The 14016-nt window shown below is 39.8% G+C and overlaps 1 protein-coding gene across 1 annotated transcript in view; it reads right to left on the reverse strand.

Moving 5' to 3' along the window:
• Window positions 1-10006, reverse strand: part of LOC133498505 (exostosin-1c-like) — a 57570-nt gene extending 47564 nt beyond the window's left edge. The window contains exon 1 of the mRNA XM_061815495.1: window positions 8609-10006. Coding sequence (XP_061671479.1) covers window positions 8609-9561 — 953 coding nt within the window. The 5' untranslated portion in view covers window positions 9562-10006. The remainder of the gene's footprint in view (window positions 1-8608) is intronic.
• Between the last annotated feature and the right edge of the window lie 4010 nt (window positions 10007-14016).

Raw genomic sequence — 14016 nt, forward strand, 5'->3', positions numbered from 1 at the left:
GCATACAGCAAACAGAAACGTCAAAGTGAATAGGAAGCCAGCTTGCTAGAACTTGGCTTTAAGTGCAGATGCGCAGGTTTATGTGCACATGTCAGAAGAGGCCAGGATTGGTCAAACTGGATGTCAATCAATCTAACCACGCGATAGACAAAATTGGCCACACCTGAATCAAGCGACAGAATGGATGATGTCTTTTTTTGGGGAGGAGGAGGCAGGGGGCACGTGTTTGCGATAGACCATAATTGCCTCGGAGATCAACAGGTAGATTGCGATCGACGTAATGGGCACCCCCTGTCAAGACCTTCAGATCATAAGAAATAAACAGAATTAATGAGTTATTCACAAATATTGCTGGAAAATAAAAATCAAGGATGACACAAAATATTTGATAAACTTTTCATTTTTTATAATAATAAAAAAAATCATATTGCCTAGGTACCTCATGAGGTAACATTACATTTGAGAGCGAGCAAAAAAGTAAAAAAAAAGCCTTCACAAAAGTCATTATTTGCATTAACTCACTCAGCAAACTATTTTGTCACCTAGTTCCTTTATCTTCATTGTCACCTCTTGAACAGTTGATATTTTTTAAAAGCCAGAATCTATTTAGTCACACTATTTAGTCACAAGTAAAGGTCTACCTATTGTTGCGAACATTGAGTGGAATATAATATTCTTGAAGACGTCACTTTCCACCTTTGCCGTCTGGATGGCCTCTATTTCACAAACACGTTCTCTATGGGGTTTTTTTTTGGGAAGGAAAACCAATGCTAAATTGATAAATCAAATAAAGCGGATGAGTGACCCACCAGGCCTAAAAATAGCTACAGAATTAAAAAATAAAACAACTACAAAAAAGTAATTTTAAATCCATGCAGGAATGATGACCCTAGTGTGAGGACAACAACAGTAGTACCACTCCCCGGTGATGAAATTCAGTGACCTATTGCAATAAACTCGATATGAAAACCAATCTACTACAAATCAGATCTTGTGCCTTACTTCACGCTGAATATATTGGGTCGGGTTGCAAGTTTATCTTGAAGATATATTCTCCTGCAATACATCAAATTTGAATGATGACAAAAGCTGAACAAGTCACCAATCCATCAAACCAAGCACTCCTGGGAGATTATGCAGAACATGCAATCTACTCTATATATACACTTATTAAGCTGTTTAAAACCTTACAAAGCCTGCAAGTTTAACAATAATGAATCCATTAATGATGAGGCAATGTGGTGTTTCTTAATAAATGTCGGCAAATAGAATGACGAATACAGCGGGAAAGCAGTTTGTGAAAGTCAAACACCCGAGATCACTTTCCATCCATATTTCATTTCAAGCATTCAGTAGTGTTTGGCTATGCATGTTGTACTGGGAAGAGCAGGATCTATAAATGATCCAAGTCATCTATTGACTTTGAAAGAGTCACTCACTTCAAAACTGCCCCAGGGCAAAGGAGGAAAATCCTCATAAAAGAGCTGTAACGAGAATAATTCAGATGGCAGACCACCTTCAAAATTTGACAAAAGGATAAATAAAACAATGTCAAGATAAATGACTTGCTTTAGCCAGCCTGAGCTAGGTGTCCCTTAGAATAAAGGAGTTAAAAAACGTCTTCACCACATCTGTTGACTCAGGGTGCTTATACCCTATTTCCTATCATAGCAATGAATTACTTAACGGCATAGTGAGTAGACATTTATTCATGTTTCGGATGTTATTCAACAAATAAATGTTACTTAAAAGAATAAAATGCAATACAATATGTCCATCCATTTTCAGAGCTGCTTATCCTCACAAAGGTCACAGGAGTGCTGAAGCCTATCCCAATTATTTTTGGGCAGAAGGCAGGGTACACCCTGACTGGGCACATAGAAACAAACAACTATTCACGCTCATGTTCACACCTAAGGTCCATTGAAAGTCTTCAGTCAGCCTACCATGCATGTTTTTGGGATGTGGGAGGAAAACGAAGTACCAACAGAACACTGACGCAGGCACAGGTAAAACATACAAACTCCACAAGGGGCATGGGCAGGGGATTTGAACCCCAGTCCTCAGAGCTGTGAGGCTGATGTGCTAAACAGTCGACCACAGTTCCACCACTATTTGTATAAAGCATGAATAAAATCATATTCCAATTATAATCTCATGTTTAATATTCAACATAATAAAGTATTACGACCTCTGTCAGTCATGCCAGGTGCAGACCTCTGTCACGATCTTCACTATCATTTGGAAATGACACACTACAGCCACAAATCCAGCCAAATCTACTCCAGCACTTCCTTACAAAATGTGACAAGCTGCGGTAACAGCATGTTACCATTAACCTTCCCCGCCCTGACCTTTGAATGGATGGGGGCTGAGCACGAGCACAGAGCGAGAGTAGGAATGCATAGATTTGACAAGACAAGACTTTGTGTCAGTCTTTCGTGGCATGGAATGCAGAATGTGCATCTCGCTAATGCGTGCAAGGCAAGTGTGTGGAAAGTCTTTCAGAGCAGAAAGTTTGCCGTCGCGGGGGGAGCAAGAAGATGCTGTTTCATTATTCATAGTGGAACGAGGAGAGATGATAGGAGACTTGCATTCAACTGTTAAGGGGGAGCAAGACACATGGGATGTTGTGGAGCAAACTTACAAAGTGACAAGGGTTGGAAGTCGTACAGATCTACATAGTGCTGGCTCGAGCACAACAAATATTTGCACTGTGGTAGGCCTAGTACTTTGAAATATGATTCTCCCAGTTTGATTGTTGATGTTAATCTAAAATTGGTGGCTTTTTTTATCTTGACATATACAACAATAACCTGACAACTGATATTTTGTAAATAAGAACATCTGCAATATTCCATTCAGAATCCTGTTTACATGTCGCAGAACCAAGTACAGCGTTTTCTAAATATTACATCCCGCCCGACGAGATGTATTTCCATATGTTTCTAAATCCATTACTCACACAGACATTCGCCTCCTACTCCTTGAATGATTTTCAACAAAGCTTATGCAAGAATGTGGCATTAACTAAGTTAAAAGGAAATAAATTTGGATGCAGACCCACTGTTTTTTTTCCATCATGATGAAATTATCAAACTATTTGACTGGTGGGTAATTAATGGTCATTTGTGTATCCCATGGTATAACGGGTATCGAGACTTTAACCTGCGCAAGCCGGAGCATTAATCTGGCCCAGTGTGTTGTTGTGTGGCTCCGCTGTTATTGGTTTTACCAGTTTTAAATGTAAACACCAGGCAAGCATCACCTTTAATGCTCCCAAAGTGGAACAACGAATACAAGCTATTTACAGCCGTGGAAGATCCAGACTGGGGGGAACTGACGATGCAACGTGTAATACAATATTTTTAACAACAAGAAGGAAGGACGAGCAGTTTCTAACCAACATTTCATGTTCTTCCAGGATTGAGGCATCAAATGCTTTTTTTTTTTTTAGACTTTGGGGAGCCGCAGTCTGAGCAAAGGGAGTACAAACCTAAATCAACACTCAGGCATTTTGCATTTTGATTTATTATTTCTTCTCAGTCTATTTTGTTTTGCTGACCATGTAAGCATGTCTTCTGGATGTCAGATTAAACATCCCCTACTGTTTGCTTTCGGGCGTCGGCCAGTACAAGATCTCAATTTAAAAGCTGGAATGCTGACTCATCAAATCTCTTAAATGAAAATTTAACATCGGATTTTGAATGTTTCCTGCATTCATGTGAAAAAGCTATCCCGACGTAGAAAAATTAGTATTACAATGATGAGCTACAACAGTAACACCTCCTGCATGGTTCTCAATTGTGTCATTAAATTTCATGCATTAATTTATCTTAATCAGCTGCACCAATATTTAGATGGTAATTGGTTCTCCCTTGACCTACGGCCCACGCCTCAACAACACGGTTATGAAACTTTTTTAGATTCATGCTAGAAAAATTAGAGTTGAGGCAATTTAAATTTCAGTTTGTCAGCAGGAGCGCTTAAATTAAAATAAATGCTCAGCAGCTGTCACGAAAAAAACAATATCAGCAAGCCAAAAAGGCAATACCAATTAACATTGAGACTAAGTAAGTACTTTTTTTTGCCACATTGTGAAGTTTTTTTTGGTGACTCATTAGCTACATCCGACCACTGTTTAAAAGGAAAAGACTGATGTGTGGAATCCAGAAGTTTGAGCTGGCTGGTAATGTAGGGGGGGCAACAACAGAGAACAGTGTGTTCAAGGTCCGTAGAAACACAATGAGTCCTCTCTTTTCTAAGTATTCTAAACAGGGGCTGCAGAGACATACACGCAAGCATACAGAAAGACCACAACGTCTTCTGAGAAACAATTTCACTTACCCAAATTACAGTGGGCTGCCGCGTTGCTCATTCGGGTTGCCAAAAACTCTTAACGTTGCTTACACTGTCATGGTTTAGGACACACGTTTACAACTTGCTACAGGGGAAAATACTGTATGCTTGTGTGAGCATTGTAGCATTCTAAATGTAAAGTTTTTATTTAATATTATTTAGAGGTTGTCAACTTGTATTTTTTTGGGGTGCATCATGGTAGTATTCCTCCAGTGGATTTTGATAAGAATCCACAAATTTAATTTAATTTTCAATTGCTTAATCAGTTGTATGTAGGTCCAAACTGACCTCACACACTCTCCTTTGGCATCTTCTGAGTAGCTCAGTCAACAACCCCAACCCCCACTTGTTATCGCTCATTTTCACTCATTTGCATTCACTGTACAACGTACGCTTTTCTCCACTTTCTTAGTGAATCCTCCAAAGTGAAGAAAACTAGGCCGTTAGGCTGCAGCACAGCTTCTTTTCAGCCCTTCAAGTCCTCCCCTCTCCTCCAATTGCTTTTATTCACCACAGTTCTCCATCTTTGTCACCCTTCTGCCCCAACTCGTTCCCTGCATTTCCTTGAAGTTGCTGGAAGAAGAAACCATCAGTTATTTTTGACTTTTTTTTTGTTGATATCTTCATCACACAACGTGCTACCTTTCTGCCCTCGATACCTCCGTTACCACACTGTCCTCCCTCTAATTTGTCTCTTTCCAACCACTTGAACTGTTTTATCTACTTTCATCCATAACCCATGAAAACACACACATTCACACACACATTCCTTACTCTTGATGTCCAACTACATATACTCCTTTGGCAACAATTAATGGCAGTTTAGGTCAACATTAACATTCTTTTATATCCAAATAATTACATAAACTGATATCTATTCATTTAATTTAACTGTACATGTTTTTTGTTTCTTTGAGGATTAGCACACTCTAATAACCTTCTAGGGTAAGTTAATACACATAATATTCACCTTTAACATGGTAAATGCCATTACCCCTCAGACATTATAATTGTATTGCCATTTGTTAGAACTGTTTGTAACCTACAGAGATTGCAACAAAAATGGCTATATTAATGAGCACAAAACCTATTGGTTAAAAAAAAAATCTAATTTGGTTTTATGAAATTGATTTGTCAGTTTCAATCTACATCACCTCCCCCCTTAATCCCCCCCCCACCCCCCCCGCCTTGTTTGCTTGCTTGTCCCTTGGCAACCTCTCCCACTTCTCCATTCCTTGTCCCGGTCCCTCCAGGTTAATCTTCCGGCGGAGCAGATGCATGCGCTCATTAACCTGGTACCACCTTCTAAGAGCCTCATTAACTGTGACACATGCAAAGCGCTTGGCAAGAATAGCAATGATTATATGGACAGTATGCGTTTTGTTTTGTTCTTCTTTTTGTTTTTGATAGGTAGCTGATGGGTAGAAGAAAGGAGAACTGGCCAATACACTCTTACAGCAAGAAAAACATTCTGGCATTCTTAGGGGTACAATGGATTGTCAACGGCATGGTCCCCTCAATGGTAATCCGGTCATTATGACTTCGGAACAAACAAGCATTTAGGCCCTTAAGTAAACCACTTATAAAATGAATGTAAAAGAAGGTTCACCTGAGAACGTCACACTTTCTCTCCCCTTGCACACATCCCTCCTTCACATGCTTCCTCGGTTTCAGAAGGATTCAGACAAATGAGTGACAAAAAGAAATCCTCCAGATATTTCTGCACTGCCACACACTTCATTCACACATCTACTAAAGCGAGACACGAGACAGCCACAACTAACTCTGGTGTTCTTCTGTCTGCTCCATCCCAATCCCACTGCAGTGTCTCTATAACGGCCTAAATAAATAATAATAAATAAATGAGCTCATTCATTGCACTTCAAGCAATTCCATCAGTTTGCTGCCCATCCCCAAAGTAAACAAGCTTAAAGAAGGAGTGTATTTGGAGACACCTACTAACTGCCATTGCAGGGTAGATTGTATTAGTACACTCAGCTATACTGTATACTGTATACATAGTTTCAAATCGGTGTTATGAATAAATATGTGACATCATCTGACTCTTTATATCGAAATAAATAATGGACCACCAGTAAACCCATCTCAAGTGTTTAATAGAATTCAGGAAATTTATTTTTATCTTTCTTAGTTTTATGTATGCACTGACAGGAGAAACTCTCCAAATTCATTATATAGAGGACAATGACAATAAATGCCATTCATTCATTCTACAAAATGTCCTATATGATGTATACAATTTTCGAGGTTCATGGAAGGTCACCATAAATTTGCTGGATGATGAGGTGACCTTTAAAAGGCACTTCTTTTAAGTCGTGTTCAGGAAGCTTATTCAATTGTAACAGATCCTTTTCAATGAATACGACATTTGCTGGTTTTCAGGAAACCGAGAAATCAGACATTTTCAAGACCAGACTTTGACAGGGGTATTGTAACACCATGCAAAGTCAAGGTTCCCACTTATTTCCTATTCAAAGCAAACAAAACTATTCAGAAGAATTCATCTGATTTCACAGAGCATGGCGGACCCAAAAATATGCATCAAAAGACATTAAAAAAGCATATCTGTGATATTTGGTAATATGAAAATTAAGTTTAGTTTGACACTGCCAGTTAGTAATTGAAATTAAGATTTGGTAGATTGTAAAGGTATTTTATTTTAAAAGATAAATACAATAATATTTTAAAATAACTAAGATTAATGGATGAATAATTGTTTCAAATTGGGAGGTTTACTACTAAGCGCCATCAATGACATATTTGCAAAAGGCAGCAATATGAAATGTGGTGAATCATTGAGCAGCATAGTGAGGGCCATTTGAATAAATCAGTTATGGCCACTTATAGTCACTGTTGCTAATGCGAAACAAGCTAGTCCAAAGGAATGGGATGATGTCTCAGTTTGTTTTGTCAATTTATTACCCACAGTTGTTAAAATGTTAAGCTCTCAGAGACAATGCTATCAGTTAAACTCCTAACAGAGTCATCTCTGACCATCTCCGGGACTCTCGTCATCTGTCTCTGAACTGTAATACGCAATGAGCAGCGCTGTCAGCACTTGAATTTTATTGTCTAGTTTAAGTTAAAAAAGTAGGCCAGAACAGATGGGATGTTTTAAGTGTAGGATTTTATTAGTTTTCACCTATATAATTAGCACTCTGTTCAATTATTGTATGCGCCAAACATGAGGCTATGATCGAAAAAGAGATTAAACTAAGAAGGCTGTGGAACATTTTAAATTACAGTAGACATAAAATAAGGACGCTAGAAATTTGTGTAATGAGCTATAAAAGTGTGTATTTGGTCTTTTTGGATCTTAGTGCGGCTTTTGTTACCGTAGATCACAATACAATGGAAAACGGGTTGGAAATGTCGGTATGACTAAATGGAACGGTCCTTAAATGGTTCAGGTCCTACCTGGAGGAAAGGAGCTACTTTATAACGATTGGAAGTGCTCAATCTCAACAAATTGCAATGACATATAGGTCCCTCAAGGGTCATTTCTTGGACCCTTCTGGTTCAGCCTGTATATGCTACCCTTGGACCAAATTTTCCAGAACTTTAGTTTGGAGTATCATAGCTATGCAGATGACATACAGTTATTTGTAACAATGTCTCCAGATGACTGTGGTTCAATTGAGGTGTTATGCAGCAAATAAAAAAGGGGCTATGAGATGGACTGTCTCAGGTCTAATAATTGAGTGCAGAGTCCAAAGCAAACATGGCAAAGCAGCATTTAGCTATTATGCTACAAAAAAAAATAGAATTCCCAACAGGTGACGTCAGCACCAAGTCTGAGTGTTCTCAAATCCAGAGTAAAAACGTATTTTTTCTCATGCATTTTAGAGTATTTCCACTTTTCAGTGATATTTCTTGCACAAAAAGCTGTTTTAAGTGCACTTTTTTAAAAAAAAATTTATATACTTGAATGCTTTTAATCATGTAAAGCACACAGTGTATGAAACAAGTAAATTTGCTTGGTATGCTTTTTAATTAATATAATGCTACATGAAATATTTGACAAATCTGAATATAAGCTGCCTCTTATGTTTGTGAAATTCTTGATCTGAAAAACAACTATCAATCATCAGAAACAGAAAATAAGAAGTGCAGTCTATAGAATCAAAATTGTAGGTTTGTTGGGATGCAAAATCAAGCATTTAACAAGCATTCTTCTTCTTTCTTGAAAATAACTGCTGATCAAGGCTACCCTGAACCCTGGTCTTACCTCTCATATTCCATGTTGTCATGGTCACAACGGGCATCTTTATGCTTTTCCCAGTCCTTCCCGTGACGGCATGTTGTCAGTGAGACAATGTCTTTCCCATTATGGATGTGATGGAGCGCATTTCGTGTATCTGACCCGATGCCCGTCAGATAACGCTTCCCTTTGAACATCAGCAGGTACTTCCTCCGTGGCGGGGTTGTGTTCCTGACCAACCAGCCTCGTTCACCACCCTTCTGCGGGTGGTCCTTCGAAAAGAGTGGGATGGAGATGTCAAAACCCGGCCTGAAATGTTCGGTATTGAGGCTGGCCCTGGCCAAGATGGCCTGACCTATGTTGAAACCTAGGTCCTCTGTGTAGTTGGGCCATGTGCCCGAGTAAAGGTTGAAGATCAGGTGATTGCGCCCATCATTCCAAAGAGGGTAACCCCGAATCCGTTCATCCACATTGGGCACGAACTGTCCTGACAGCTGGTCTCTGTCCAGGGTGTCTATCCCAAGCACATACAAACATGCTTCACGCGGATCTGACGTGTAGTATCGTGACTCAGCTATAGATGTCAAGATCTTCTTGTAACTTTCGGAGACATGATCGTTTTTCTCCGAGGGATATACATACACCCTGAACCCTTCTCTTCCTCTATACCGACACCGCGAAAAGTCAAAACAAGTTTCCATGCGGCAGTGGCTGTCCTTATAAATAACAGACCAGGCATGTCGCCGCTGGCGGGGCGACTCAGATGTCCCGGGGTCTGTCTGGAGCTCATTCAGGTGCGCATAGCAGGGCAGGAAGGCCCGGTCAGTCCAGTTGGGCCAGAGTCGCACTACTTCACCCTGCTGGCCTGTCAGTATGCGGAGCAAACGTACAGGTAGTTGGACTCCCCTACCGAAGTAAAAGAGAACCAGCCAGCAGAACGTACACAAGCCCAGCAGAACATATTTCTTACGCGCCTGCATGGGGGCCTGCCGTGGTCTTTTTTTTCCCCTCTGGTCTGTTGCTCACTTGTCCTTGTTTTTCTTCTCCTTTACCCCTCAGCTTTGAAGCCTCACAGGGGCCCGAGCTGGCCTACTGACTTCTAACAAGAAGCTTCTGAAGGGGGAGCAATGTGATAACAGGGACATCACTGCCTCCTTCAAGTGTGGCCGAGTCCCCTTTGCCATTTAGGATGACACACTCCAAGTTACTGTCTCCCGTCAGTCTCTGAATGTCTTTCCCATTTGTTGTCAACCCACGGATGGCGGTATTCACCCGTCTTGGTTGTGGAATGCGTTGCTTCTGCTGCGTGCATATCTTCCCCGGGCAGCCTGCTCAACAGGAATGAATGGAGACTTCTTCCCTCTCGGCGGCCAAGCTTGCTGATGCCTCATGATGCCTGGCGCAACTGCTGTCGGCAGGCCCCTCCTATGGAGAAGCAAACAAACAAGAATACAGATCACTACACAGCGAGTCGCCACCCCTCAGCCATACAGAGACCTTTTCATTTGTGTAACAGAAATTTGTGTGAAGTTTAATGAAACCAAATGACAGTCACTCTGTCAGACATTTAGAATTTATCTATTTATTTAGAATTTGCCCACATGAGCACTTTTTTGTTTTGATTTTGTTTTTCCCCAGCAGCATGGTGAACTTGTGGTCAACAACTGCCTCACAGTTCTGAGGTTCTGGTTTCAAACATTAGCTACAGCCTACCTGTGGTGGATTATAGACGTTCTCTCTGTGTGAGTGTGGCTTTTGTTTGGGTACTCTGACTTTTTCCTACGTTCTTGAAGCATGCATGTTACATGAATTGAAGTATAAATTGTCCATAGGTGTGAATGTGAGATTAACTCATTTTTGTCTATGTGCCCTGCTATTGACTGGCAACCAATCCATGGTGTACCCAATCTCTCGTCCAGATCATCTGTGACCCTAATGATAACAAGCAGTATAAAAGATGGATGAATTAATACACTTCCATCATTTTCAACAAGTATCAATGCACAAAAATCAGGCCACAACAAAAATTAGGCTACAACCATTATAGGTGGCATAAACCCAGCGTCCAGTAATCAACACTCTACAGAAAACGGCAATGGTGAGAAAAAAATTGAAAAACATCATTCTAAAATAATCATTTAACTGATCAATGAATTGGTTTACATGGCAGAATTGTATTTTTTTTAAAGGAAGGAATGCACACCATAAACAGCATTATCTATAAATAGTGACCCCTATATAGTTATATGGACAGAGAAAAACCAAGAGGATGCTGGAAGCATTTTAAAATTAAACCCATAGTTGGTTTCATACCCCCCAACCACGCTGAAGTGAAATGTAGTATTGATGTTTTTTGTTTTTTGACATGCAAAAAAAAAAAAAACTCCTTAATGGCATCTGCCCTACTTAGTGTATGTACTACATACAACAGACAAATATGACTGTGAATGAAATCTTCAATAAATCACTGAGGTAAACACCATTATAATACGGTTCAGAAATTACTAAAGAAGCATTCAGAATGCCTTCCATTTGAGTTTTACCTGCTAAAAAAGTTCACATTTGTGCAGAGAAATGTCGTGTTAACTACTAGTAATCTCCATGATACAGACTGGGGTTGTGGTGGTGACGTGAAAAAAAAGGTGTTTAGCATCTTAAACGAAAGTATGGGAAGAAGGAAAACTCTATTACGTCCCACTTTCTGTTAAATTCTTAACGGTTAACATGCCCTTTATTCTAAATGTACGGTATACAGTTTGTACATTTTGTGTGTGTGTGTGTGTATGTGCGCCGGGAGGGGTGACGTGCATGTGTCTGTGTGTTTTGGGGGGCTCACAGTAGTGGGTAGTGTTCCTCCTGCCAGCTTCCACACAAAGGCAGCTTTCAGGATTTACCTGCCCACGTCCTCTACCACTTATTCACATTCCTTATTACTCCTGCCAAAAAGCGATGGCGGCCACACCGTGCGAGCTACTTGGATAAATAATACCTTGTCTGATATGAATGAAACCGCTATTGCCAGCGACAACTGTGAATACTGTCTATAATAATATGATCCATTATACTTTGTGTCAAAAAGGACAACGTTAAAATGTGATATTACTACACAGTTGCCTCTGCGTGTGACTTATGATAATTAAAGAGCTACATGGATCAACATGACAGTTTTGATACCTTGATATTTTTGGTCTTTTAAATCAATATCAATACATTGCTGAAGTCCTGAAAGTAGGTGGCTGTATTTGTATAGCTGAATTAGAATTGATGATTGCTGCCGTCTCAAAACTTTCGCATTTGGCAAAAAAAGTCGAAGCACTTCCATTCGGCTTGGTAAATGGCAAAGCTGCGTAGCAGGAAATAAGTATAAAGTACACAGAGAAAGTTTAAATGTCTACAGCTTCTTTTTCTTTACAAAATGTCTACCAAAGATGTCAATATTTAGTGGTTAGGCTTCATTCATGTTCACATATACATTTATCAATAAAAGCTAAACATGTATTTAACATTTGTCTGAATAGTGGATCCTGTAACGTGACAAGAGAGAAAGTAAAGCTTCACTCGTTTTTTTGTTTTTTTTTATGCATACATAAATACATGTAATGGTGTCACGATCACAGAAAATCATCAGTACTGATTTTGATGTTTAGCATTCCCTATTTAAATGTGTCCTTTGAATGCTGTACAGTATACTGTATATACGTATATTTATTCTTTCATTCATTGAATGAATAAGAATGGTAGGTGCATTATATCCTACATACTGTATGCAAACTGTGCCACCTTATTCTCTGATCTTTCAAACGCAGGACTTTAGCATAACTGCCATTTCTGATACATTTTCAGCTGCTGCTGTTCCATATTTGTTTGAGCATATAAGCAAGTCAAACAAAACACTGTTTAGCGCCTTTGAAGCTGAAGTGGATGTGGCGCTCAATTCGGCACACGTTAGTATGGAAATACATTGCTATTACCTATTGGATTTTCCTGACGTGTACATGCACGCACCACACAGTTCCATGATGATTAAAACAATATACAAATTCTCAAGCGAGCGACTGAAGGAGCGATGACGAAGTGAAAATGCCTAAGCGTGAGTACCTTGGGTTTTCAAATTAGCAAGGAGCGATGAACTTATGGATGCCCGCAAGAATCTGGCTCTAAGTAGCGGCAGAGGTCTGCAGGTCACGCATCAATCACGGACCATTACGGTGGTGACAAGTTCTGGAGGATGAGCCACAAGGCTCAATAAATTGTGTTGGGACGTGAAGGTGGCAAGAAGGAGTTCAAGGTGAGGTGAGCGATGGCCAGAAATTGTACAGTTTCTCAGACAGTGAATTCCAATAAGTCATTTAAATTATTCATATGTAATACGTATTCCTATATTACATTGTAATGCATTGCTCTTTGTCTTCATGTGATACGGATGGAGAATAGTGACAATGCAGTTCATGATGAATATTTCAGACGTGGATGGTGAATGCAATATTTCCCCTTTAGCTCACCCCACAGGTCTCCATTTTTCCAACTACGATCTGCCTGACCTTTCTGACTCTCTTTTCATGCTTGTTTGGTGTTCACGTGCTTTCTGTAGGTCTAGTATATAGATTAACAAAGACCTTTGACAAACCCAACCCTAAATGGGATCGCCACCAAATTACACCACTTCATATTGTATATACCGTCCATTATTAACTGAGCTAAGAAAAAGGTGATCCAATGCTGTAACCACTGTACATACAGGATGGATGGATAGATAGATAGATAGATCGATAGATCGATAGATAGATAGATAGATAGATAGATAGATAGATAGATCGATAGATCGATAGATAGATAGATAGATCGATAGATCGATAGATAGATTAGATTTGTGAGGTCACACAGTGATCCTGGATGAGAATTTCTGGCTATCAGTCTGCACTCAAATTCATCCAAAACGTGTTTTATTCCCATGCGGAAGATATTAGAGGGCAAGAGAAGAGACAAGAATGGGAATGGTCTACATGCCTAGTTGTCAAACAAATATAGAACTGCCTAGCTTCTCATGGCTACTCAAATGTTTAACGTTTAACTTCAAACGAAGGCAATTGTGATATTTGAGGCCCTTGAGTGCTACCATAACAACGATGAGGCCTGTGTCGAAAACGCGTTTGAAACCCCTGCCTTAGAGACTCCATCTGAGTGATGGAAACCTACCATAGCAGTCCTAAATCTCGGGTCGTTACACCTAAAAACAGCGTGACTCATACCATTGTTAAATAGCAGCAGGGGTTTAGGTGACTCTGTGTTTGCTGAATTTGTGCCCAAACTCAATTTAAACACACATCTGGCACTGTGTTTTTACTGGCGACGTATTACTGCCGACATATTACTTCAGCGAAATGAGGTGTACTTAAGAAAAACAAAAATTTTGCGGCGAGGCCGGGCTAAAATTA

The sequence above is a fragment of the Syngnathoides biaculeatus genome, chromosome 1 (assembly GCF_019802595.1).
Source record: "Syngnathoides biaculeatus isolate LvHL_M chromosome 1, ASM1980259v1, whole genome shotgun sequence".
Lineage (NCBI taxonomy): Eukaryota > Metazoa > Chordata > Actinopteri > Syngnathiformes > Syngnathidae > Syngnathoides > Syngnathoides biaculeatus.